The following is a 26,848-nucleotide window of genomic DNA, read 5'->3' on the forward strand; positions in this document are numbered from 1 at the left end:
TATATATATATATATATATATATATAGTCCTGCAGAAAGACAGCACTCACTGGAATAAAATTGTAATAAAACTTAGCTTTTATTGTAGAAATTCAAAAGGTAAAAGGTCCCATGACGTTTCGGTGCCTGACTGGCATCTTTATCAAATGGTAGAAGTGTGTGTGATAGGAGCGCCTAAGGATTAAAATTTCCTGCTGATAATGTAGTTTATCCCTCCAGGTAAACCAAATAATATACAAGGTTAGATTAAGATTGGATTTAGCAGCGCTAAAAACACAGAAATGGTTAAGTTTAAAATAAGATATATTTAATAAACAATTAATTAAAATATGTAAAAGTGAAGTAAAAACTAAAATCAATACAACAAATAAAGGACGTCTCCCAGTCTAAAACAGAGAAGGAAAAACTAAAATGTAAGTTTTCCACTGTTTATGGATATATGTAACAAGTAATCCTTACAGCCTAAAAAATATATATACCTAAGCAGCTTATCACAATGTATCAGAAAGATATAATTTCAATAAAAACAATATAGCAATTTCCCACAGCAAATTTCTTAGTCTGCGGTGTCCTTTTTTGGCTTGTACTCAGAAAAGGAAGTCTCTAGATGTCAGGGAAGGCCACTTTTAACCTTATAAGAAAGGGGATTTTGTATAACACAAAACTCCTCAGGCGGGTATACCGCTCTCTTTTCAAATATGGCAGTTCACAGCCCCCTTGGCGGCTTAACCGCGTCCAGGGGCATAATGTAGGAGGATGTATATTTCAGGATTTTCAATTTACAGCAGATTAATGAACCCAGAGGGATTCTATGTGAGATAGAGAAAGGTACCTTACTTTGGTTGCAAAAGCTTTCAGGCGGTGCTTAAAACGGATTGAACGAGGAAGAGAAGCATAAGCACCACCCGAAAGCTTTTGCAACCAAAGTAAAGACTAAGAAATTTGCTGTGGGAAATTGCTATATTGTTTTTATTGTTATTATATCTTTCTGATACATTGTGATAATCTGCTTAGGTATAAATATATTTTAGGCTGTGAGGATTACTTGTTACATATATCCATAAACAGTGGAAAACTTACATTTTAGTTTTTCCTTCTCCGTTTTAGATTGGGAGACGTCCCTTATTTGTTGTATTGATTTTAGTTTTTACTTCACTTTTACATATTTTAATTAATTGTTTATCTATTTTCCCATACTGAATAAATATATCTTATTTTAAACGTAACCATTTCCGTGATTTTAGCGCTGCTAAATCCAATCTTAATCTAATCTTTATCAAATTGATCAGTAGTTCATCAGGCAGATGGCATAGCCTGACATCCGGAAAGTTGGTTAAAAACATAAAGACGCTGCAGCCTTAAGTACCCTCCATATCACTGAAGTGCCAGTAAGAAGACAGTGCCTGTTTGGAAACCCGAGCGTACGTCCCATAGGCCATGCCCCTTCCGGTCCGTGTGGTGAGTTACCATTGGTGCAACCAGCACAGTCATTGTCATAAACATCATCCTCCGCACTGAAGCCTAGCATATGGCTAATTTGCACATGCGATGCTGCATATGACGTGTAGGAGGTACCAAGAGTGTCTTTGTTGGGAGCTGCAGCGTCAATACAAAAATGATGTTAAAAAATACTGTGTGCAATGGACACGGTCTGAATGAATCCAATACATAATGTTGTGCATTACATAAAGTGTGATTTTAACATAGGCTTAGAGAGTATGAAGCAAACTAAGGAGCCACACTGCTCAAATGACACTTAGGGATTTGATCATCTAGGCCAAATGAGTTAATGGCACGTGAGGATATAGGTGATCGGAGATCAGCACTCTTGTGTCCGTCTAAGGGTTGCAGACAAGTGGTGTCTGTATCCACCCAATAAAGGGGCCAAAGTCCAGTTGTACATTGAGACCCTTGGGTTCCACCGTGTCTAAGGTGTAGATCCATTTTGTCTCGCTTTGAAGTAGAACTCTATCGGGGTCGCCACCCCTTGCCAGAGGTGGTATATGATCAATGATTGTTGTCCTTAGACTGGAGACACTGTGGTTCTGCTGAGCAAAATGACGTGCCACTGGCTGATCTGAATATCCCTTCTTGATTGCTTCCCTGATGGCATGTCTATGGTTGGCTATCCTTTCACGAAAGGTGGTGATAGTTTTTCCCACGTAGAATAAAGAGCACGGACAGATCAAGATGTAAACAACATAGGTGCTACTGCATGATAACCTGTGTTGTATTTTGTAGCGTTTATTAGAATGTGGGTGCTGGAATGTCGGGCCCATCTGCATCCCATTGCATGAGATGCAGTCCCCACATCTGAAGCATCCCTTCTTTGCGGATTTTAGCCATGTTTCCTTTTGATAGGATTCCTTAGGGTCAGTTTTGACCAGTATGTCCCTAATGTTACTGGCTCGTCTATAAGCCATACGAGGCGGTTTCAATCTCCAACTTGATAGACTCTTATCAGTCTGTAGTACATCCCATCGTTTGCGGACCGCTCCAGTTATCCGGCTGTGTTCAGGTGTTAAGGTAGTGATGAAATTCAAAGTAGGAATCAGGGCTGTGTATGGTTCTTAGTGCGTTCCAGCAATGTAGCTTGAGAATGATCTTCCAATCTGTTTCTTGCTGTTTCAATATCCTTCATGGTGTACCCTCTTGCCTGTAACTTCATGCACATGGTGTCTAACTGAGCTTGGAGGATAGTCGGCTCAGAATTATTCCGAACCACCCTAGTAAGCTGAGAGGAGATGATGCCCATCTTTTGGTGGTCAGGATGACAGCTTGAGGATAAAAGTAGTGAATTCCTGTCTGTGGGTTTGGTATATAAGAATGTACCAAACCTGCACCCCCTGTCCACAGTGACCTTGAATACATTAAGCTCCAAAAATGTACATTATGTTCACTGAATTCCATCTTGAACCTAATGGGAGAATCAATGTGATTTAAATCAGAAACCCACTGCTGAAGATGTGCCGTTGTCCCTGTCCATACAAGGAAGAGATTGTCTATGTGTTAAATGTAAAATTAAATGCATGGGTGCATTAAGGGTTTCATGATGGCAAGCTTATAACCCAGCATGTACAGGTTAGCATAAGAAGGGGCCATATTAGACCCCATGGCCGTACCTGACAATTGGAGATAAAAATCTCTCTCAAATCTAAAATAGTTTTTCTTTAGACAGTGGTCCATGAGTTCTAATATGAACTCTAATGGTGGACCGCTGTAGTCCTTGGAGTTCCTCACCATGGATCTGATAGTCTCCAATCCAGCCACATGTGGAATGACAGTATATAGACTGTCAACATCCATGGTGACGAGAATGTCATTAGGGTGTAGACTTGTGTGTCGTTGAGCTTGAGGATCATAACTGTAGTGTCTTGTAGGTACGAGAAGGAATTGTGTATGACCGGCTGTAAATGATGGTCAATGAACTCTGCAATACCAGAAAATATAGAACCCCTGGCAGAAACAATAGGTCTGCCAGGGGGGTTGTCAAGACCCTTGTGTATTTTTGGTAGCAGGTACAAAATCGGTGTTTTGGGAAAAGGAGTGGTCATGTAGTCAAATTCATTCTCAGTTATATACTGTGACTGTAAGCCACAGAGCAATGTCTGGTCATTGGACATTTTGAATTTTACAGTGGGATTAGTTGCCAGTCTCATATAGGTATGTGTGTCGGTCAACTGTCTAATGGCTTCAAGTTTGTAGTCACAGTAATCTTGGACTACTATGGCTCCACCCTTGTCCGCTGGGTGTACAATGATAGTATAGTCATTAGACAAAGTGGTTAAAGCCTTACGCTCATTGAGTGGTAAGTTAGAGAAAATACGTTAATCATTTTTTGCTTCACAGTCATTCCGAAGCAGCCGTGTGTAGCTTTTAATTGAGGGATTAGTGGTCTGGGGGTCAAATGTGGACAAGGGTTTAAATCTGTTATTACTGGGTGTGGGCTTGTCATCTTTGAAAAATTCCCTAATGTTTAGCGTTCTCTGGAATTTATGTATGTCAACAGACGTTTGAAAAATTTCTCGCTTAGTTGTTGGGATATATGACAAACCCCTATTGAGAAGGCGATTTTCGCTATCAGTAAGGGGTCTGGTGCTAAGGTTGAACACTATGTTAGTCGTTTCTTGACACTGTTTGCCTTTTTCTTTGTGCCCCCCCCGTCCGATAGGGGGCTTTCCCCGTTTTTTGACTGTGCATGTGGGGGTTTGTTAAAGGATCTAGTGACAATACCACTACGTGTATCTCTGTTGTCAGTCTGTATGTGACCACTACCACAATCAGAGGATTCGCCTCCGCTGGTATCAATAGTGTCAATGGGCGCCTTGTTCCTCTGAGTGCGATGTCTGGGCCTATATGGTCTGCTATTATCATCTTTCCCATAAAGCCATTTGTACATTCGTTTTTCACGATAATCATTCTCCACAGTGTTAAGCTTCCTGTTCCAAGAAGGGATGCAGAAGGGCCCGACATTCCAGCACCCACATTCTAATAAACGCTACAAAATACAACACAGGTTATCATGCAGTAGCACCTATGTTGTTTACATCTTGATCTGTCCGTGCTCTTTATTCTACATGGGGAAAACTATCACCACTTTTCGTGAAAGGATGGCCAACCATAGACATGCCATCAGGGAAGCAATCAAGAAGGGATGTTTAGATCAGCCAGTGGCACGTCACTTTGCTCAGCAGAACCACAGTGTCTCCAGTCTAAGGACAATAATCATTGATCATATACCACCTCTGGCAAGGGGTGGCGACCCCGGTAGAGTTCTACTTCAACACAAGACAAAATGGATCTACACCTTAGACACGGTGGAACCCAAGGGTCTCAATGTACAACTGTACTTTGGCCCCTTTATTGGGTGAATACAGACACCACTTGTCTGCAACACTTAGACGGGCACAAGATTGCTGATCTCCGATCACCTATATCCTCACATGCCATTAACTTATTTGGCCTAGATGATCAAATCCCTAAGTGTCATTTGAGCAGTGTGGCACCTTAGTTGGCGTCATACCCTCTAAACCTATGTTAAAATCACACTTTATGTAATGCACAACATTATGTATTGGATTCATTCGGACCGTGTCCATTGTACACAGTATTTTTTAACATCATTTTTGTATTGACGCTGCAGCTCCCAACAAAGACACTCTCGGTACCTCCTACACGTCATATGCAGCATTGCATATGCAAATTAGCCATATGCCAGGCTTCAGTGCGGAGGTGGATGTTTATGTCGATGGTAACTCACCACACGAACCGGAAGGGGCGTGGCCTAATGGACGCGTGCTCGGGTTTCTAAACAGGCACTGTCTTCTTACTGGCACTTCAGTGATATGGAGGGTACTTAAGGCTGCAGCGTCTTCATGTTTATAACCAATGTCATGGGACCTTTTACCTTTTGAATTTCTATTTAAAAATTTAAAAAACTGACTTTGCTTCTGGTAGTGCATAGGGTTAGGGCAAGTGCTCAAAAGACTGAGCCAAAACTGATAAATTAAATAAGAAAGGAGTGAAAATATCAAGTATGTAAAAAGACACATTTATTCAGCTCCTATGAGACTAAATATGGTGTGAATAGACAATTCATTTAAATAAGTTTGCTGTAAAAATACACAAGATGCCGGCATCAGAAAATATAATACATATATAAAAACAAATATTAATTTAAAATATATTAGCAATCTACAAAATCACTGAGATTACGAGTTTTGCGGTAACAGGGGTGCGGTGCTAACGCTTAGTTTCAGCTCACCGCTCACCTACAAACAACGCTGGTATTACGGGTTTTTTTCAACCCGGCGTTAGCCTCTAAAAAGTGAGCGGAGAGCAAAATGTAGCTCCACATCTCACCTCAATACCAGCACTGCTTACGGTAGCGGTGAGCTGGCTAAACGTGCTCAAGCACGATTTCCCCATAGGAATCAATGGGGCAGATTCGCTGGAAAAAAACCTAACACCTGCAAAAAAGCAGCGTTCAGCTCCTAACGCAGCCCCATTGATTCCTATGGGAAAATACATTTTATGTCTACACCTAACACCCTAACATGAACCCCGAGTCTAAACACCCCTAATCTTACACTTCTTAACCCCTAATCTGCCGTCCCCGACATCGCTGACACCTGCTTTATATTATTAACCCCTAATCTGCCGCTCCGGACACCGCCGCCACCTATATTATACTTATGAACCCCTAATCTGCTGCCCCCAACATCGCCGAACCCTACATTATATTTATTAACCCATAATCTGCCCCCCCAACGTCGCCGCAACTATATTAAATGTATTAACCCCTAATCTCCCACCGCCAATGTCGCTGCCACTATAATAAAGTTATTAACCCCTAAACCTAAGTCTAACCCTAACCCTAACACCCTCTAACTTAAATATAATTTAAATAAATCTAAATAAAATAACTACAATTAAATAAATTATTCCTATTTAAAACTAAACACTTACCTATAAAATAAACCCTAAGCTAGCTACAATATAACTAATAGTTACATTGTAGCTAGCTTAGGGTTTATTTTTATTTTACAGGCAACTTTGTATTTATTTTAACTAGGTACAATAGTTATTAAATCATTATTAACTATTTAATAACTACCTAGTTAAAATAAATACAAATTTACCTGTAAAATAAACCCTAACCTAAATTACACTAACACCTAACACTACACTATCATTAAATTAATTCCCTAAATTAACTACAATTAACTACAATTAAATTAAATAAACTAAAGTACGGAAAAAAACACACTAAATTACAGAAAAAAATAAAATAATTACAAGAATTTTAAACTAATTACACCTAATCTAATCCCCCTAATAAAATAAAAAAAACCCCAAAAATAATAAAAATCCCTACCTTATACTAAATTACAAATAGCCCTTAAAAGGGCTTTTTGCGGGGCATTGCCCCAAAGTAATCAGCTCTTTTACCTGTAAAAAAAATACAATACCCCCCCAACATTAAAACCCACCACCCACACACCCAACCCTACTCTACAACCCACCCAATCCCCCCTTAATAAAACCTAACACTAACCCCTTGAAGATCACCCTACCGTGAGACGTCTTCACACAGCCGGGCACAAGTAGTCCTCCAGAGGGGCAGAAGTCTTCATCCAATCCGGGCAGAAGAGGACCTCCAGATGGGCAGAAGTCTTCATCCAGGCGGCATCTTCTATCTTCATCCATCTGGAGCGCAGCGGGTCCATCTTGAAGCCAGCCGACGCGGAGCATCCAGACCGACGACTACACGACGAATGACGGTTCCTTTAAATGACGTCATCCAAGATGGCGTCCCTTGAATTCCGATTGGCTGATAGGATTCTATCAGCCAATCGGAATTAAGGTAGGAAAAATCCTATTGGCTGATGCAATCAGCCAATAGGATTGAAGTTCAATCCTATTGGCTGATCCAATCAGCCAATAGGATTGAGCTCGCATTCTATTGGCTGTTTCAATCAGCCAATAGAATGCAAGTCTCAATCCTATTGGCTGATTGGATCAGCCAATAGGATTTTTCCTACCTTAATTCCGATTGGCTGATAGAATCCTATCAGCCAATTGGAATTCAAGGGACGCCATCTTGGATGACGTCATTTAAAGGAACCGTCATTCGTCGTGTAGTCGTCGGTCTGGATGGATGCTCCGCGTCGGCTGGCTTCAAGATGGATCCGCTCCGGATGGATGAAGATAGAAGATGCTGCCTGGATGAAGACTTCTGCCCGTCTGGAGGTCCTCTTCTGCCCGGATCGGATGAAGACTTCTGTCCCTCTGGAGGACCACTTGTGCCCGGCTGGGTGAAGACGTCTCATGGTAGGGTGATCTTCAAGGGGGTAGTGTTAGGTTTTATTAAGGGGGGATTGGGTGGGTTTTAGAGTAGGGTTGGGTGTGTGGGTGGTGGGTTTTAATGTTGGGGGGGATTGTATTTTTTTTTACAGGTAAAAGAGCTGATTACTTTGGGGCAATGCCCCGCAAAAAGGCCCTGTTAAGGGCTATTTGAGTTTAGTATAGGGTAGGGATTTTTATTATTTTGGGGGGCTTTTTTATTTTATTAGGGGGATTAGATTAGGTGTAATTAGTTTAAATTTTTTGTAATTATTTTATTTTTTTCTGTAATTTAATGTTTTTTTCCCGTACTTTAGTTTATTTTATTTTATTGTAGTTAATTGTATGTAATTTAGTAAATTAATTTAATTATAGTGTAGTGTTAGGTGTAATTGTAATTTAGGTTAGGATTTATTTTACAGGTACTTTTGTATTTATTTTAGCTAGGTAGTTATTAAATAGTTAATAACTATTTAGTAACTATTCTACCTAGTTAAAATAAATACAAAGTTGCCTGTAAAATAAAAATAAATCCTAAAATAGCTACAAATGTAACTATTAGTTATATTGTAGCTAGCTTAGGGTGGTTTATTTTATAGGTAAGTATTTAGTTTTAAATAGGAATAATTTATTTAATTGTAGCAATTTTATTACATTTTATTTAAATTATATTTAAGTTAGGGGGGGTTAGACTTAGGGTTAGACTTAGGTTTAGGGGTTATACATTTAATATAGTAGCGGCGACGTTGGGGTGGGCAGATTAGGGGTTAATAAATGTAGGTAGCTGTCGGCGATGTTAGGGACGGCAGATTAGGGGTTAATAAAATTTAACTAGTGTTTGCGAGGCGGGAGTGCGGCAGTTTAGGGGTTATTATATTTATTAAAGTGGCGGCGATGTGCGGTCGGCAGATTAGGGGTTAAAAACTTTATTTAAGTGTTTGCGATGTGGGGGGGGGCTCAGTTTTGGGGTTAATAGGTAGTTTATGGGTGTTAGTGTACTTTTTATCACTTTAGCTAAGAGTTTTATGTTACGGCGTTAGCCCATAAAACTCTTAACTACTGACTTTTAAATGCGGTAGGAGTCTTGACAGGAGAGGGTCTACCGCTCACTTTCTCCAAGACTCGTAATACCTGTCAAGGTATATGTAAGGTTAATAAATATATATATATATATATTTTTTTTTTTATAAATATTTTTTTATTGAGGTTGAATAAAGCGTTACAGATAAAGACACCCTTGAACAAAAATTCCAATAAAACATACAAACTTAATATAAAGGTACAGTAGAGATGTAAGTCTATTACAGTTCTAGACATAAACTCTGTAGATCTTTGAAGCAGTGTGGACATTATGCTTATAGGGCTTATGATGTAGTCAGCTATTCTACCAGCCAGTGATAGGATAAACCAGTCTACCATAAAAAGCTAGTAAAAGGGAATAATAGATTAAAATAAACTAACTTAGCATGTCCATAAGGCTTTTATATAGGGTGAAATGAGACCTCTTTTTTATATTCTGAGAAGAATAAAAATGGTCCCCGTTTTGCAGTGGGAAATATGAACTGGTTTAACTAGGAGTGAAATAAGAAATAGAGGCAAAAGGGGGAGTTGGCAATATGGATATTAGGGGGAGGGTATTTCAGCGGGCGAGAGCCGCTCTAGCTAGGACAAGGGGGGGAGGGGGCGGAGCTAGTAGTGATGTTAGAGTGGAGGGCAATTAAAGGATACAGATGTGAGTAGCACCGAATTTAGCCTTTAAGATAGCATAATAAGAGATATCCAGAGACAGATGCCACATAATATATCAGTGTCTTTACAGTTAAAGTACTCATAGGATGAGGATAATCTGAGACACTGAGTACAGGTGGACACGGGGTAGCCCCATACCTTTACAGCACTCCAGTGGGTTCATCATTAGGCATGGGAAGGGTAAGCTAACAGGATAAGCTAGTGTATAGTCAGATTCCTCTCTTGAAACGTAGGGTTACAAAGGATATATGCTGCAATCTATTGTGGATCGGAATGAGCCATATGTAAAAACATTACCCAGTCCACTGAAGTATTGCCTGACATACAGATGGCTAGATGACACGGTATCCCTAAACATGTAGAGAGTCACAGAATAAGTAGATAAACTCAGCATATTAGTGTAGCCATGAAACACTGTGATGTATAGTATAGAAGGGGTTATGTATTTGTAGGAGAGATAGATATGGGGCATAAAAGTAGAGGGTAAATTAAGCTATATCTGGAGCCAGGTGATAGATACGGATATGTGTATAATCTCATATAATTTGAATCCCAATACTTGTAGCAGAAATATATAGCGATGATACTAAAAAAAAAAATATTAACCCAGGACATCTCTAATAGAGTGGGAGCAATATTTCCCCTTTTTTTTTTTTTTTTTTGCAGAGGGTATAGTAACCTATTGTTATATTAGTATGGGCTCTGGAAGATCTTAGTTATAATCATTGACATTCTATAGTAAAATGGTTGTGAACATAATAACCTGTACTGAATCTCTATACTTATTCCGCTAGAGGACTACATTTTGTAAATTCACAACATTTCTAAGTGTAACAATACTGTTCTGTTAGTATATAGATAAGGAGCACCACTGAATGTAAGAAGGTGTCAATAAGGTAGGGAGAGGGACAGCAAACAATACATAGAAAATCCTGTGTGACAGAATAAAACTTAGTGAAGCTAGCCTACCAATAAGGAGAAGCTACCCAGAGCCCAAATTTTATTACTCATGGGGAGATAGCTATCCCAAAAGGGTATACAAAGTTAAAGATTATATCCCCTGGAGCCTTGTAACCCAATTAACAAGCTTTAGTAGTAAAAAGAAATCAGAGCATGATATATTAACTGGACTGGATCATTATTTATAGTGGGTAAGCTACCTGCACAAGGCTTAAGTAGATCTGCTTGTAATGCAATATCGTGCTAGGCTTTATGTAAGTAAAAGAGGTAATTCAAAGTGCACTGTGGAGCTTGTAGAGAGATGCACTGCTCAGCAGCAAGGGTGTGATATCGTCATGAGCTATATGCTTAATGATAGAAGGTGGTACCGCTACCTGTTAACAAGTGTATAACTTCAGACAGTGCGTCACAGGAAAAAAAAATGGAGGAACATATCACATAACAATGAGTCTCTTAAAGATATAACAGATATCCAATGTCCAGTGTCCATAACATTTTACAAAATAGGCTGTATAATACCAGGTGATGACCAACTAGCTAATTAGATGTGAACCTTAAATTAAAATAACGGGGATTCCTAACTATTTGAAACTGGGTTGTCAAGCTGTCAAGCAACAAGCGCAAGGGACAGAGTCTTATATAGAATATTGTTGTTGGGAAATGAGAGGATGCCTAAGACTCTACCCGATGCCCAGTCTATAGCCCAATATAATCCAGATGATTCCAGGCATTCTCACCCTTATATCAAGCTGTTGTGCAGATCTTCTTAAGATTGAGGAGAGGCAAAAAATGCGTGCGACTGTCTGAAGACTCAAGTGGTGTCGGGACTGTAGTAAGTTCAATCTGCCCTCATAAGACTCTTCTGAGGATAGTGCCGTGCTCGAGAACTCTCCAGCTGTTCCTGGGGCTGAGGTATTTGATAACGGTACCGCCTCTGAAAACCATGCAGAAGTGTGGAAATCGGTGACTTCTGTCTCAGGTGAGGCGGGCACGTTATGTGCCATGCAAGTATTAGCCCCCAAAGCGATGATCACCGGCAGTCCTTGGCCAGTTTCTAGGGCCCAGCTGGATGATGTAGGAAAGTGCTTTTCACAGTTCCCGCGGTCTAATGAGTCGGCTATTTCTTCCGACTCTATGGGTCGCTCACTGAAGCTCAAGTTAGGGTCCGGAGCCAACGCGGGGGAAAGTGAGCTCTTCACATATCTGGTAATCCCTTCTAGATTGGGAGAGTGATGGGCGCTCGTGTTTAGGTAGGTAAGAGCGTTGCCAGGCTCGGATTTTTGCGGTTGGAAGGAGGAGAAAGTGTCAGATAGAGTGGCCACAGGCATGGGTAGCTTAGGGAGAAGTCCATATTCCTCTCCTGTCATATTCCTTTGCAAAACCAGTTCCTCTCTTAGCTGAAGGAAGTGAAAATCCAGTTTAGTTTCGAGTTGCTGTAATAGGCGTAGGATCATCGCCATTTTGGATAGGGTGTAGCTTCCGTAGCGATTCCTCACAAGCCGGGCAAATTCTCCTGCAAACCACCACTTCTTCACCTGTTCCTCAGCCCCGCTGCTTCTGTTAATCCTTCTGGACTAATAATATATAAAATTCGTGATACTTTTAAGAGATAATTGCTGTTATAGAATGAATATTGTCAGGAGCTTCCTCAGAACATGTCCTGCTTCCTCAGCGGCTAACTCAGCCCCCAATAAATATATATTTTAATCATATATTTCAAGGTTAATAAATATATATCTTTAATCAGACATTTTGCTGGTCAGTAGAAAATTACTCATTTCATTCAGAAGGGCTGACTTCAATCATGTTTAGTTTTTCCCCACTCAAGATTGCAAAAGTTAAAAGGGCATACAAGTGAGAACAATAGAGCATTTGGTTTAATTAAAATGTAACAACAATTTCAGAAATCATGTGTGTGACTGCCTGGAATTGTGAGATAAAATCTCCTACCCTTTTACAACGCTGCCTGTTAATCTAGTCCAAAGTAACATGTTTTGTGAGAATTTCAACATTACTCTCAGGTACAAAAAGACCCCATGTGGTGAGTAAAAGATGGTGTGTCTGGAATTTCCCTTTTTGAAGCTTGATGAGATGGAAATTAGATTGCTGGAATCTCAAAGACACATGTTAAGATGTGACTTTGAAATTTACTGAACCTACAGCAAATAATCATCCCTGAATGCATGCCCCAGAATGTATTAAATATAGAAATTTGGGAAATTGTCTAATTCTCTATTATTACATGGGTATTTGCTAAGCTTGGGAGGTAACTATTTAGTCAGTCTAAAATGTTTAATAACCTCTGTATTGTTTGTATTTTTCACGCATATAATTTCAGATCTGCATGGGATATTTATATAGGAAATAAATTCAAAATTAGTATAGATTAAATAACCATTTTAATAATACCATATTTGAATTACATGTATATATAACATGCTTTCCTGTTTTTCCAGACGGAGCCAAAAAGGTGACACACACAGGACGATACATGGGATGAAATAAGTCATATCATATGAATGTGCAATAAATGTTTATAAAGTTTTAAATACATCTCTTAAAATATAGTGAGATGAATATATGGAAGTTACTTTGATGTTATATGACTATGAAATATTTACATCTGATATTGAAACATAAACTTTCTGTTAGGCTAAATGAAATATAAATTATTTAATATAAATAATGTTAGACACATGTTTCATATCAAAACAATCAGGGAATTGATCTGATGCTGCTCCATCTATAATTAATATTGGGAGAGATTAATACAAGAAATTATGGCAGTTATTACATAGTTTAAAGAAATATTTCACTGTCCAAAAATGTTGGTTAAATGAATTTGTATGTATTGTCATGCTGCATGTATTGATGTGTTGTGCTGTCTGCTGCCACCTAGTGTTATGATGCGAAATTGCAGCCATGAGATGATTGGTTGTTGCAAGGATGCATTTCCTTGACAACATACTTTACCAAATAAACCAATCCATGTTCAGTTGCAAAGAACCAATCCGAGACAAGGCTTCCGTGGGCGTTTCCAATACTCACCAATGACTGATAATGATCAAGAAAGGGGAGGGGTGAAATCAGATGATTTAACCCCAAGCATAGAGACTGATAGAGGCTGGCTGGCTAATCCTGAAGGAATAACTACTGTGGTTATTATTAATGCACAGGGCTACTGTTGGACTCCATATGAAATATCCCCAATTTTGAATTTCTGAGGTGAAATTGGATCTGTTGAGAAACATTGGAAACTGGATATCGACTGGTTTATTTGGTAAAGTATACAAGGTTATTGGTAAGATAAGTTATATGCATAGTCACTACAGTTAAATTATAATAAGCAGATTTAAGGAAATTGTTTATATTTCAAATTAGCATTTCATAGCCTATGTATTGTTAAACTAATCCCAATCTTAAATTGTTTATCTATGCAAATATATAATAATAATTCAGAAGTGTATATTGTATTATTGTTTAAATTTGTATCTGGTAGACTAAGTAACCTATCTGTGAAAGTTCTGATGTTTTAAATCAATATTGTATTAGGATTGTATTGCTAAATGTTTGTAGCTGCTACTTTAAGTCTCATTGTAATATTTTAAATGCAGCTCTGAATGGTTTTAAATGCAGCTCTGCTGGTTTTAAAGGAAAATCTTTCTGGGTTTTGTAAGAAGGATAGCATATCTTAATAGTTGTTTTTAACGTATATAATTGTGGCATATTCTGGTATTGCAAATATATTTCAAAATGTTCATGGATATTGACTAAATAAAAGAATTCAGGTATTTATATTAATTGTATGGTTTCTAGTAGATGCATGTTGGTTAAGGGTTTCTATTTTTAAGGATAATTATTATTTGTATTGTGTTATAACCCTGCCATAAGCTGATATATTATTTGGAGAGCACTACTTAGATTTTCATAAATCTACTGACATACCGGCGTTAGGAAAATCCCATTCAAAAGATAGGATACGCAATTGACGTAAGTGGATTTGCGGTAAGCTCGAGTCGCGGAATAAAAGTGAGCGGTGAGCCTGTACCTGCCAGACTCATAATACCAGCGGGCGTTAAAAAGCAGCGTTGGGACCTCTCAATGCTGCTTTTTAAGGCTAACGCAAGACTCGTAATCTAGCCGAAAAATAGTATTCCTAGTTTGTTGAAAACAGCAAAATACTATATATGCAAAATTACTAAATGTTAAAAAATACTGAAATGTAAAAAATAGTCACCTAGATTACGAGTTTTGTGTTAGAGGCTGTGCGGTGCTAATGAGCAGTTTTCCCTCACCGCTCTCTTACCTACAGCGCTGGTATTACGAGTTTTCAGAAACCCATCGTTAAAAGACTAGAAGTGAGCGCTGAGCAAAATTTTGCTCATTACCGCACTCCAATACTAGCGCTGCTTAAGTCAGCAGTGAGCTGGTGTAACGTGCTCGTGCACGATTTCCCCATAGGAATCAACGGGGAGAGCATGCTGAAAAAAGTCTAACACCTGCAAAAAAGCAGCGTAAAGCTCCTAAACGCAGCCCCATTGATTCCTATGGGGAAATAAAATGTATGTCTACACCTAACACCCTAACATGAACCCCGAGTCTAAACACCCCTAATCTTACACTTATTAACCCCTAATCTGCCGCTCCGGACACCGCCGCCACCTACATTATACTTATGAACCCCTAATCTACTGTCCCCAACATCGCCGACACCTACATTATATTAATTAACCCCTAATCTGTCGCCCCCAACGTCGCCGCCACCTACCTACACTTATTAACCCCTAATCTGCTGCCCCCAACGTCGACGCCACTATAATAAACATATTAACCCCTAAACAGCCGCACTCCCGCCTCACAAACATTAGTTAAATATTATTAACCCCTAATCTGCTGGCCCTAACATCGCCGCCACCAACCTACATTTATTAACCCCTTATCTGCCGCCCCCAACGTCGCCACCACTATATTAAAGTTATTAACCCCTAAACCTAATTAACAGCTTTAGTAGTAAAAAGAAATCAGAGCATGATATATTAACTGGACTGGATCATTATTTATAGTGGGTAAGCTACCTGCACAAGGCTTAAGTAGATCTGCTTGTAATGCAATATCGTGCTAGGCTTTATGTAAGTAAAAGAGGTAATTCAAAGTGCACTGTGGAGCTTGTAGAGAGATGCACTGCTCCGCAGCAAGGGTGTGATATCGTCATGAGCTATATGCTTAATGATAGAAGGTGGTACCGCTACCTGTTAACAAGTGTATAACTTCAGGAAAAAAAAATGGAGGAACATATCACATAACAATGAGTCTCTTAAAGATATAATACAAATTTACCTGTAAAATAAAACCTAACCTAAGTTACACTAACACCTAACACTACACTATAATTAAATAAATTACATAATTTAAAAACAATTAAATAAATGAAATTAAATTAGCTAAAGTACAAAAACAAACAAACACTAAATTACAGAAAATAATAAACAAATTACAGAAATTTAAACTAATTACATGTAATCTAATAACCCTATTAAAATAAAAAGCCCCCCCCAAAATAAAAAAAACCTCTAGCCTAAACTAAACTACCAATAGCCCTTAAAAGGGCCTTTTGCGGGGCATTGCCCCAAAGTAATCAGCTCTTTTACCTGTAAAAAAAAATACAAATAACCCGCCCCAACAGTAAAACCCACCACCCACACAACCAACCCCCCAAATAAAATACTAGCTAAAAAAACCTAAGCTCCCCATTGCCCTGAAAAGGGCATTTGGATGGGCATTGCCCTTAAAAGGGCAGTTAGCTCTTTTGCCGCCCAAAGTCCCTAACCTAAAAATAAAACCCACCCAATACACCCTTAAAAAAACCTAACACTAACCCCCTGAAGATCGACTTACCGGGAGACGTCTTCATCGAAGCCGGGCGAAGTGGTCCTCCAGTACTTAAAGGTACCGTCATTTAGTGTTAGTCGTTGGAAGAAGAGGATGCTCCGTGTCGGATGTCTTGAAGATGGACCCGCTCCACTCCGGATGGATGTAGATAGAAGATGCTGCCTGGATGAAGACTTCTGCCCGTCTGGAAGTCCTCTTCTACCCGGATAGGATGAAGACTTCGGACCACTTCTGCCCGGTTGGGTGAAGACGTCTCAAGGTAGGGTGATCTTCAAGGGGGTAGTGTTAGGTTTTATTAAGGGGCTATTGGGTGGGTTTTAGAGTAGGGTTGGGTGTGTGGGTGGTGGGTAGTAATGTTGGGGGGGGGTATTCTCTTTTTTTTTACAGGTAAAAGAGCTGATTACTTTGGGGCAATGCCCCGCAAAAAGCCCTTTTAAAGGCTATTTGTACTTTAGTATAGGGTAGGGATTTTTATTATTTTGGGGGGCTTTTTTATTTTATTAGGGGGATTAGATTAGGTGTAATTAGTTTAAAAAAATTGTAATTATTTTATTATTTTCTGTAATTTAGTGGGGGTTTTTTCTTCGTAATTTAGTTTATTTAATTTAATTGTAATTAATTGTAGTTAATTTAGTTAATTTATTTAATGATAGTGTAGTGTTAGGTGTAATTGTAATTTAGGTTAGGATTTATTTTACAGGTATATTTGTATTTATTTTAACTAGGAAGTTATTAAATAGTTAATAACTATTTAATAACTATTCTACCTAGTTAAAATAAATACAAAGTTGCCTGTAAAATAAAAATAAATCCTAAAATAGATACAATGTAACTATTAGTTATATTGTAGCTATCTTATGGTTTATTTTATAGGTAAGTATTTAGTTTTAAATAGGAATAATTTATTTAATAATAGTATTTTTATTTAGATTTATTTAAATTATATTTAAGTTAGGGTTTGAATTAGGTTTAGGGGTTAATAACTTTATTATAGTGGAGGCGATGTTGGGGGCGGCAGATTAGGGGTTAATAATTGTAGGTAGGTTGCGACGACATTGGGGATGGCAGAATAGGGGTTAATAACTATAATGTAGGTGTCGGCAATGTTGGGGGCGACAGATTAGGGGTTAATAAGTATAATGTAGGTGGCGGCGGTGTCCGGAGCGGCAGATTAGGGGTTAATAATATAATGCAGGTGTCGGCGATGTCGGGGACAGCAAATTAGGGGTTAATAAGTGTAAGACTAGGGGTGTTTAGACTCGGGGTTCATGTTAGGGTGTTAGGTGTAAACGTAAATTTTCTTTCCCCATATGAATCAATGGGGCTGCATTAGGAGCTGAACGCTGCTTTTTTGCAGGTGTTAGGTTTTTTTCAGCCGAATCAGCCCCATTGATTCCTATGAATAAATCGTGCACAAGCACGTTTTACCTGCTCACCGCTACCGTAAGCAGCGCTGGTATCGAGGTGAGATGTGGAGCTAAATTTTGCTCTCCGATCACTTTTTTGCGGCTAACGCCGGGTTTAAAAAAAACCTGTAATACCAGCGTTGTTTGTACGTGAGCGGTGAGCATAAACTGTGCGTTAGCCCCGCAAGCCTTACCGACAAACACTCGTAATCTAGCCGATAGTATTTTGCTGTTTTCAACTAACTTGGATTACTATTATTGTTTTTATTGTTTTTTAGATTGCTAATATATTTTACATTAATATTTGTGTTTATATATGTATTACATTTTCTGATGCCGGCATCTTGTGTATTTTTACAGCAAACATTCATATTAATTGTCTATTCACACCATATTTAGTCTCATAGGAGCTGAATAAATGTGTCTTTTTACATACTTGATATTCTCACTCCTTTTTTTATTTAATTTATCAGTTTTGGCTTAGTCTTTTGAGTGCTTGCCCTAACCCTATGCACTCATTCTGATCAGTTCACATTTAGAGAGATTAGTGTGAACACTTGGGTATAGCATACTGATTAATTAGAGCTATCACACCACCCACACTTTCTCATATTTGCTTCTGGTAGTGCCTGGTGCCACCATGTAAAACTACACATCCACCACCTGCATGATTACTGCTGACCCTAACCACTTCCTGTGGTAAACAATGTGTTTGTGTGCATCAATAAAGAGAACAAATTAATAACTCCTCACCTTGATATCCAAATGGGCCACCCGACAGCTGTGCAGATACTGCAATGCCTCCATGATGTCTCGCATATAAAAAGCCACTTTTTCTTCCATTAACTCATCGTGGTTCATTAGATAATCCAGTAATCGACCATCTTCCATTCTGTGTAGAACAAAACAGTTTAAAAGGCAATGCAGAAGAAACAAATGTAGAAAATATTTTGGGTATGCCTTATCTATGTGCAACCTTTCACTTTCTCATTATTTACATCTATCTTTGATTTGGAAGTAATATTATACAAGATCTCTATATAAAATATAGGTACATTTAAGGTATGCTTAAATTTTTTTTGTTCATGATTCAGATAGAGCATGCCATTTTAAGCAACTTTCTAATTGTTCTATTATTATCAATTGTATTTTGTTCTCTTGGTATCTTTATTTGAAAAGCAAAAATGTAAGCTTAGGAGCCAGCCCATTTTTGGTTCCGCACCTGGGTAACGCTTTGCTGATGGGTGGCTAAATGTAGCCAAAGTTGCTTAAAATTGCATGCTCTATCGGAATCATGAAAGAAAAAATGTGGGTTTCATATCCCTTTAATTTCTTTCCTATGGAATGGAGAGTCCACAACGTCATTCGAATTACTAGTGGGATATTCAGCTCCTGGCCAGCAGGAGGAGGCAAAGAACACCCCAGCAAAGCTGTTAAGTGTAACTTGTAATTTCCCTTACCCATAATCTCCAGTCATTCTCTTTGCCTCTGTCAATGGAGGATGTGCGAAGATGGTGTCTGAAGATATTTAATTCTTTTATGGGTACTTTTACTTGCAAGCAAGGATTGGGGTCTAGCTGTGTCCACGTCAATCTCTTTAGTAAGAGTAGTGGTGGCTTTTAGCAGTGAGAAGGCGGCGAGGTAGTCTTTGCTTTACTTCTAACAAGTTTTCTACCCCTTTGCAGAAAGCCAGGGTTGGTTACTCTGTTTTTTCTTTTACTACAGGTCCATGACAGGGGGTGCAGTGCCTGTCGCACCTATGTAGCTGCTATCTGCCCTGCAGCTGGATCCACAGGTAAGTGCCTTTGCCTTCTAGGTACCGAAGGAAAGAACTTCAGAGGATAACCCTCAAGTGGATCACTTTCTGGGACATAGCTATCCTGTTTGGTTTACGGGTACACATTTGGCATATTTCTTGGCATATTAATTAAATAAAGACTCTTTATTAGTATGAGACAGTAAGGAGAGACTTTAGGGTTAATTTTCCCTAATTCTTGGCGGAAGGTCTAAGGGGTTTTACTTGTCCCCTTATGTATTTCTAACTTATCCTTGCAGAACTTTAGGAAGGTTGTTTGAAACACGCTTATGTTGTGGGAATAACTGAAGCATATGATTTTGGTCCGTTTGTTACTTTTAGCGCACTTATGTTGACCTAAGGGTCGACAGACTTCTAATTTTTATTCCTTTCGCAACTTTAAAGGACAGAAGTCCTCCTCTTCCAAACCAGACCAATCCAGGTCCACTTGGAAATCCAGCCAGCCCTGGAACAAGGGAAAATAAAACAAAAAGCCTTCCGCTGACTCTAAATCAGCATGAAGGGTCCACCCTCGATCCGATTTTGGATCATGTGGGGGGCAGGCTTTCTCTTTTTCAACAGGCTTGGATATGCAATGTCCCAGATCAATGGGCTGTGGACATAGTATCCCAGGGTTACAAAATAGTATTCAAGTCTTGCCCTCCAATGTGCAGATTTCTCCTGTCAAGACTATCCTCAAACCAAGTAAAGAGGGAGGTCTTCTTAAATTGCGTAAAGGACCTATGCTCCCTGGTAGTTATTGTACCAGTCCCTCTAGAGGAGCAAGGTCTAGGATTTTATTCAAATCTATTTGTGGTTCCCAAAAAGGAGGGAACTTTTCGTCCCATCCTAGATCTAAAGTGTCTCAACAATTTCCTCATGGTTCTGTCCTTCAAGATGGAAACTATTCATTCCATTCTTCCATTGGTCCAGGAAGATCAGTTCATGATGACCATAGACCTGAAGGACGCGTATTTACACGTTACAATTCACAGGGATCATAACCAGTTTCTAAGGTTTGCCGTTCTGGATATGCTTTTCCAGTTTATTGCCCTTCCGTTTTGTCTTGCCACAGCTCCCAGAATATTCACAAAGGTTCTTGGAGCTCTATTGGCAGTGATCAGATCCCAGGGAATTGCTGTGGCACCTTATCTAGACGACATCTTGGTTCAGGCATCATCTTTTCAACTAGCAAAATCTCATACAGAGATGTTGTCTTTTCTACGTTCCCATGGGTGGAAGGTGAATATGGAAAAGAGTTCTCTAGTTCCAACTACAAAAGTGTGTTTCCTATGGACAATCATAGATTCCCTGTCCATGAAGATTTTCCTGCCGGACGTCAGAAAATCCAAACTTCCTGCTTCTCTCCTTTCCCTCCAGTCTGCTTTTCGCCCATCAGTGGCTCAATGCATGGAGGTGATTGGTCTGATGGTGGCTTCCATGGACATCATTCCTTTTGATCGGTTCCATCTACGAACGCTGCAGCTTTGCATGCTCCGTCAAAGGAACGGACACCATTCAGATTTATCGCAGAGGATAAATCTGGACCCACTAACAAGAGATTCTCTCTCGTGGTGGATGTCACAGGAACATCTGTCTCAGGGCACTTGCTTCCTGAGACCTTCCTGGGTGATTGCGACTATGGACGCCAGTCTGTCAGGCTGGGGAGCTGTTTGGGGTTCTCTGAAAGCTCAGGGCCTGTGGTCTTGGGAAGCGTCTTCTCTTCCCATAAACATTTTGGAGTTAAGAGCAATCTTCAATGCCTTGACAGCGTGGCCTCAATTATCTTTAGTCCGGTTTATCAGATTCCAGTTGGACAACATCACCTCAGTGGCTTACATCAACCACCAGGGAGGAACTCAGAGTTCCTTGGCCATGAAGGAGGTGATTCACATTCTGCAGTGGGCGGAAGCTCACGATTGTCTCCTATCTGCCATCCACATTCCAGGAGTGGACAATTGGGAGGCAGATTTTCTTAGCAGACAGACTTTTTATCCCGGGGAGTGGGCTCTCCATCTGGAAGTGTTCTCAAGGATAACCCTCAGGTGGTGGGCTCCGGAGTTGGATCTAATGGCGTCTTGTCAAAATGCCAAGCTTCCAAAGTACGATTCAAGGTCAAGAGATCTTCAGGCCGCCCTGATAGATGCTCTGGCGGTCCCATGGGATTTCGGGCTAGCATACCTGTTTCCTCAGTTTGCTCTCCTTCCATGAGTCATTGCTCGTATCAAGCAGGAGAGAGCGTCTGTGATTTTAATAGCTCCTGCCTGGCCTCGCAGGGATCTGGTGAAGATGTCATCCCTCCAATCTTGGAGTTTACCTCTGAGGAAAGACCTTCTAATTCAGGGTCCTCTCCTCCATCCAAATCTAGATTCTCTGAAGCTGACTGCTTGGAGATGGAATGCCTAGTCCTGTCTAGAAGTGTTTTTTTCGGAGGCAGTCATTGATACTATGCTTCAGGCTCGTAAACTTGTTACTCGTAGGATTTACCATAAGATATGACGTAAATACCTTTTTTGGTGTGAGGATTCCCCGAATTTTATCTTTTCTTCAGGATTGTCAGTCAGTACTCTGAAAGGTCAGATTTCTGCTCTGTCTATATTTTGCACAAACGTCTAGCAGAATTACCAGATGTTCAAGATTTTGTTTAGGCCCTGTTCAAAATCAGGCCTGTGTCTAAACCTGTTGCTCCTCCTTGGAGCCTTAACCTAGTTCTTAAAGTTTTGCAGCAGGCTCCATTTAAGCCAATGCATGTTGTTGATATAAAATTGTTATCTTGGAAGGTTTTGTTTCTTCTTGCTATTTCTTCCGCTCGCAGAGTTTCTGAGCTTTCAGCTCTGCAGTGTGATTCCCCTATCTTATTTTTTATGCAGATAAGGCGGTCCTTCATATTAAATTGGGGTTTCTCCCTAAGGTGGTGTTGGATCGAAACATTAATCAGGAAATTGTTGTTCCTTCTTTTTGTCCTAATCCTTCTTCTCATAAGGAACTTCTTTTACATAACTTGGATGTTGTGCGTGCTCTAAAATTTTACTTACAAGCTACTAAAGATTTTCTGCAATCTTCTGTCCTGTTTGTTGTTTTCTCTGGAAAGCGTAAGGGTCAGAAGGCCACTTCTACTCTTTCCCTCTGGTTAAGAAGTATGATTTGTTTTGCTTATGAGAATGCTAGACAGCAGCCTCCTGAGAGAATTACGGCTCATTCCACTAGGGCTGTCTCCTCTTCTTGGGCTTTCAAAAATGAAGCTTCTGTGGAACAGATTTGCAAGGCGGAAACATGGTCCTCTTTGCATACTTTTTCCAAATCTTAGAAATTTGATTCTTTTGCCTCGGCTGGGCCTTTTTTGGGAGAAAGGTTCTTCAAGCGGTGGTGCCTTCTGTTTAGGTCTTCCTGCCTTGTTCTCCCTCCCTGTTCATTCTGTGTCCTCTAGCTTGGGTATTGGTTCCCACTAGTAATTGGAATGATGTTGCGGACTCTCCGTGCCATAGGAAAGACAACAACATTTATGCTTACCTGATAAATTTCTTTCTTTCCGGGCATGGAGAGTCCACGACCCCACCCTCTTTTTAAATTATAATTCAGCAGTTTTTTTGAGTAAACCTCAGGCACCTTTTCACCCTTGTGTTTCTTCTTTTTCCATTTTCCTTCGGCTGAATGACTGGGGATTATAGGTAAGCGAAGTTACACTTAACAGCTTTGCTGGGGTGCTCTTTGCCTTCTCCTGCTGGTCAGGAGCTGAATATCCCACTAGTAATTGGAATGACATTGTGGACTCTCCATGCCCGGAAAGAAAGAAATTTATCAGGTAAGCATACATTTTGTTTTCTTCATTATATTACAAGCTGAAAAGGGTCTCTAAGCCCTGTGGTGTCTGTTTTTTATATGGATGTCCATTTTCTCTACAGAATCATGGGACACCCCAAACCTTGACTAAAAATGCTTAGACCACATTAAGATACAAAACCCACACCCAACTGCCCAGATGCCACCTCCCAGGCCTTACAACTAGTCCTGGATTCAGTTTTAGGGATTAGTGTGCTAATGCTAAACAAGGGTAAACATGCTCTTCACAGATAGACAGAACCCCCACATTATATGGATGGTGGATCTTGGGTATTTTGTACGAACGGAAACATGCGGAGTATGTATTCTTTAGTGAAGTATTGCAGTTCAATGATATTAAAACTGGAGGAAGATTAGTGATACACACAACAGTCTAGTAACTAATCTGATATATGGTTTGTGACTGATGTGTAACTTACAGGTCCAAGATGAGGATGTAGGAGGTGGGAGATTCGTATGTGTCATGGATAGTGATGTACTGAGGATGCTGCAAGTGCTGCAGAACAGTCGCCTCATGTGATGCCTGCTCTCTCCTCTTTAATTTTTTGCTGATAAATTTTGCAGCCACGTCCTTTTTAGTGGATTTTTGTACACATTTCTTAACAATTGAAAACCTTCCCCTGTTCAAGAATATGAATAGATAATCAGGTTAGCTGTATCATCACAAAATAAAAAGAATACCAAAGCAAGAATACACTGTCAGATTGAAACAATTACTAGGAATTGTAAAACATCTATATTTGTATGCTACATTGGTGAACAAATAGTTGAACATGTTTGTAAGCAAGTGCAGTGTTTGCAAATTCAGAAATTAAAACCTATATGGGATCATGTTCATTACATTCAATGCCAGGATTTAATAATGTATTGCTGCGACCAACAATTGCAGAATTGCACGCTTCTACAAATACCAGCAACCAGGAAGCCGCAGCTACTTTTTTGTTTGGCTTCTACACAAAACATCTCTAATAGCTTAGGTCTGTTTCAAGGGATATAAAACCCCCTTTTTATTATTCAGCTATAGGGGCCGAATTATCATTGTGCGAGCGGACATGGACCCATATTGCGGATCATGTCCGATGCACATCGATAAATGCTGACAGCATACGCTCACAGCATTTATCATTGGACCAGCAGTTCTTGTGAACTGCTGGTGCAATGCCGCCCCTGCAGTTTTGCGAATCTGCAGGGGATGTCAATCAACCCGATCGTATTCGATCGGGTTGATTTCTGGCGATGTCTGTCCACCGCCTCAGATCAGGCGGATAGGTTATAGAGCAGTGGTCTTTAGACCGCTGCTTCAGAACTTGTGTTTACGACGAGCCTGAAGGCTCGCCAGAAACACGGGACATCAAGCTCCTTGCAGAGCTTGATAAATATGCCCCATAGCATGCAATTTCAAACAATTTACTTTTATTATCAAATGTCCTTCATTCTCTTGTTGAATGCACTACTGGGAGCTAGCTGAACACATTGTGTGAGTCAATAACAAGAGGCATATATATGTGCAGTCACCAATCAGCAGCTAGCTCCCAGTAGTGCATTGCTGCTCCTGGGCCTATCTATGTATGCTTTTCAACAAAGGACACCAAGAAGAGAATTAAAGGGACATGAAAAACTAAATACATCTAAGCATAGACTTGAGGATATTCTCTGCCTCCTTCTAGTCATGAATGCTGCATGTGGAAATCTATCTTTTACTACATTCCAGTGCTGACCTGTTTGCACATATGCAGTAACTCTCCTTCAGATACCTGCAGTGTAACTTAGGTTCCATAATGGCAGCACCCAAGATTAGAGGGTGGTGTGTGAAATGTATTTAGTGTCATTTTAAGCAAATTAGGTAAAATAAGTAAACTACAACGTTGTTTAAAATTGCACACTCTATCTTAATCATGAAAGTTTAATTTTGACTTTACTGTCTCTTTAAATGCAGTTTTTCCAATAATTTAGATTGCAACACATGAGGCAAATATGTGATTATGTGAATATTCCAGGGATAAATGCTCTCCACAAAGTTATAATACCACAGTAGATGCCCTAGAAAAGGAAATTTATGCTTACCTGATAAATTTATTTCTTTTTCGATACGATGAGTCCACGGATTTTATCCATACTTGTGGGATTACGCCTCCTGGTCAGCAGGAGGAGGCAAAGAGCACCACAGCAGAGCTGTATAAATAGCTCCTCCCTTCCCTCCCAACCCAGTCATTAGACCAAAGTTAGGAAGAGAAAGGAAAAGCCAAGGTGCAGAAGTATCTGAAGTTTAACAAAAATTTAATAACCTGTCTCATTAGAACAGGGCGGGCCGTGGACTCATCGTATTGAAAAAGAAATACATTTATCAGGTAAGCATAAATTTCCTTTTCTTTTTCAAGATACGATGAGTCCACGGATTTCATCCTTACTTGTGGGATACAATACCAAAGCTATAGTACGCGGATGAAACAGGAGGGACAAGACAGGGAACCTAAACAGAAGGCACCACTGCTTGAAGAACCTCACTCCCAAAAACAGTCTCAGCTAAAGCAAAGATATCAAATTTGAAAAATTTAGAAAAAGTGTGAAAAGAAGACCAAGTCATAGCCTTGCAAATCAGCTCTACTGAAGCAGCATGCTAGAATATCCACGAGGAAACAACAGCCCAGGTGGAAGGAGCCGAAACCCTTTCAGGAGACTGCTATCAAGCAATCACATATGTAAAACGGATGATACTCGTCAACCAAAAGGAAAGAAGGAGCCATAGCTTTCTGACCCTTACATACTCTAGAAAAGATGTCAAACAGAAAAGACGATTGACGAAAGTCCGTAGTTTCTGGTAAAGAAAATATATATTTTTAAAACACGGACAACGTCCAAATGTGCAGAAGACTTTCTCTCCAAGAGAAAGATTAAGACACAAGAAAGGAACAACAATATCCTAAGTAATGTTCTCGTCTGAAACAACCTTAGGAGAAAAACCAAGTTTAGTACATAACATCACCTTACCCAAAATCAAAATAAGACAAGGCAAATTAAATGGAAATGCCGAAAACTCAAACAGTCTGCAAGCAGAAGAAATGGCAACTTTCCAAGATAACAACTTAATATCTATGGAATGCATAGGTTCAACAGAACCCCTTGAAGAACCATTAAAATCTAAAATCAAACTCTATGGAGGAGCAATTGTTGAAAACCCAGGCAGAGTCTAACAAAAGGATTGAACGTCAGGGACATCTGCCAGACACTGGTGTAATAAATTAGATAAAGCAGAGATCTGACCCTCTAGGGAACTCGACCCTTCCTTGAAGAAAGTACAAAATCCTGGGAATCCGAACTCTACTCCATGAGTAACCCTTGGATTCACACCAATAAGACCTTCATG

The 26,848-nt window shown here is 39.7% G+C and overlaps 1 protein-coding gene across 1 annotated transcript in view; it reads right to left on the reverse strand.

Annotated features, from left to right (window-relative positions):
• Positions 1–26,848, reverse strand: part of KALRN (kalirin RhoGEF kinase) — a 731,621-nt gene that overhangs the window by 1,832 nt on the left and 702,941 nt on the right. The window contains exons 51-52 of the mRNA XM_053698064.1: positions 23,904–24,104; positions 18,603–18,741 (exon numbers count right to left, since the gene is read on the reverse strand). Coding sequence (XP_053554039.1) covers positions 18,603–18,741; positions 23,904–24,104 — 340 coding nt within the window. The remainder of the gene's footprint in view (positions 1–18,602; positions 18,742–23,903; positions 24,105–26,848) is intronic.

The sequence above is a fragment of the Bombina bombina genome, chromosome 1 (genome assembly GCF_027579735.1).
Source record: "Bombina bombina isolate aBomBom1 chromosome 1, aBomBom1.pri, whole genome shotgun sequence".
Lineage (NCBI taxonomy): Eukaryota > Metazoa > Chordata > Amphibia > Anura > Bombinatoridae > Bombina > Bombina bombina.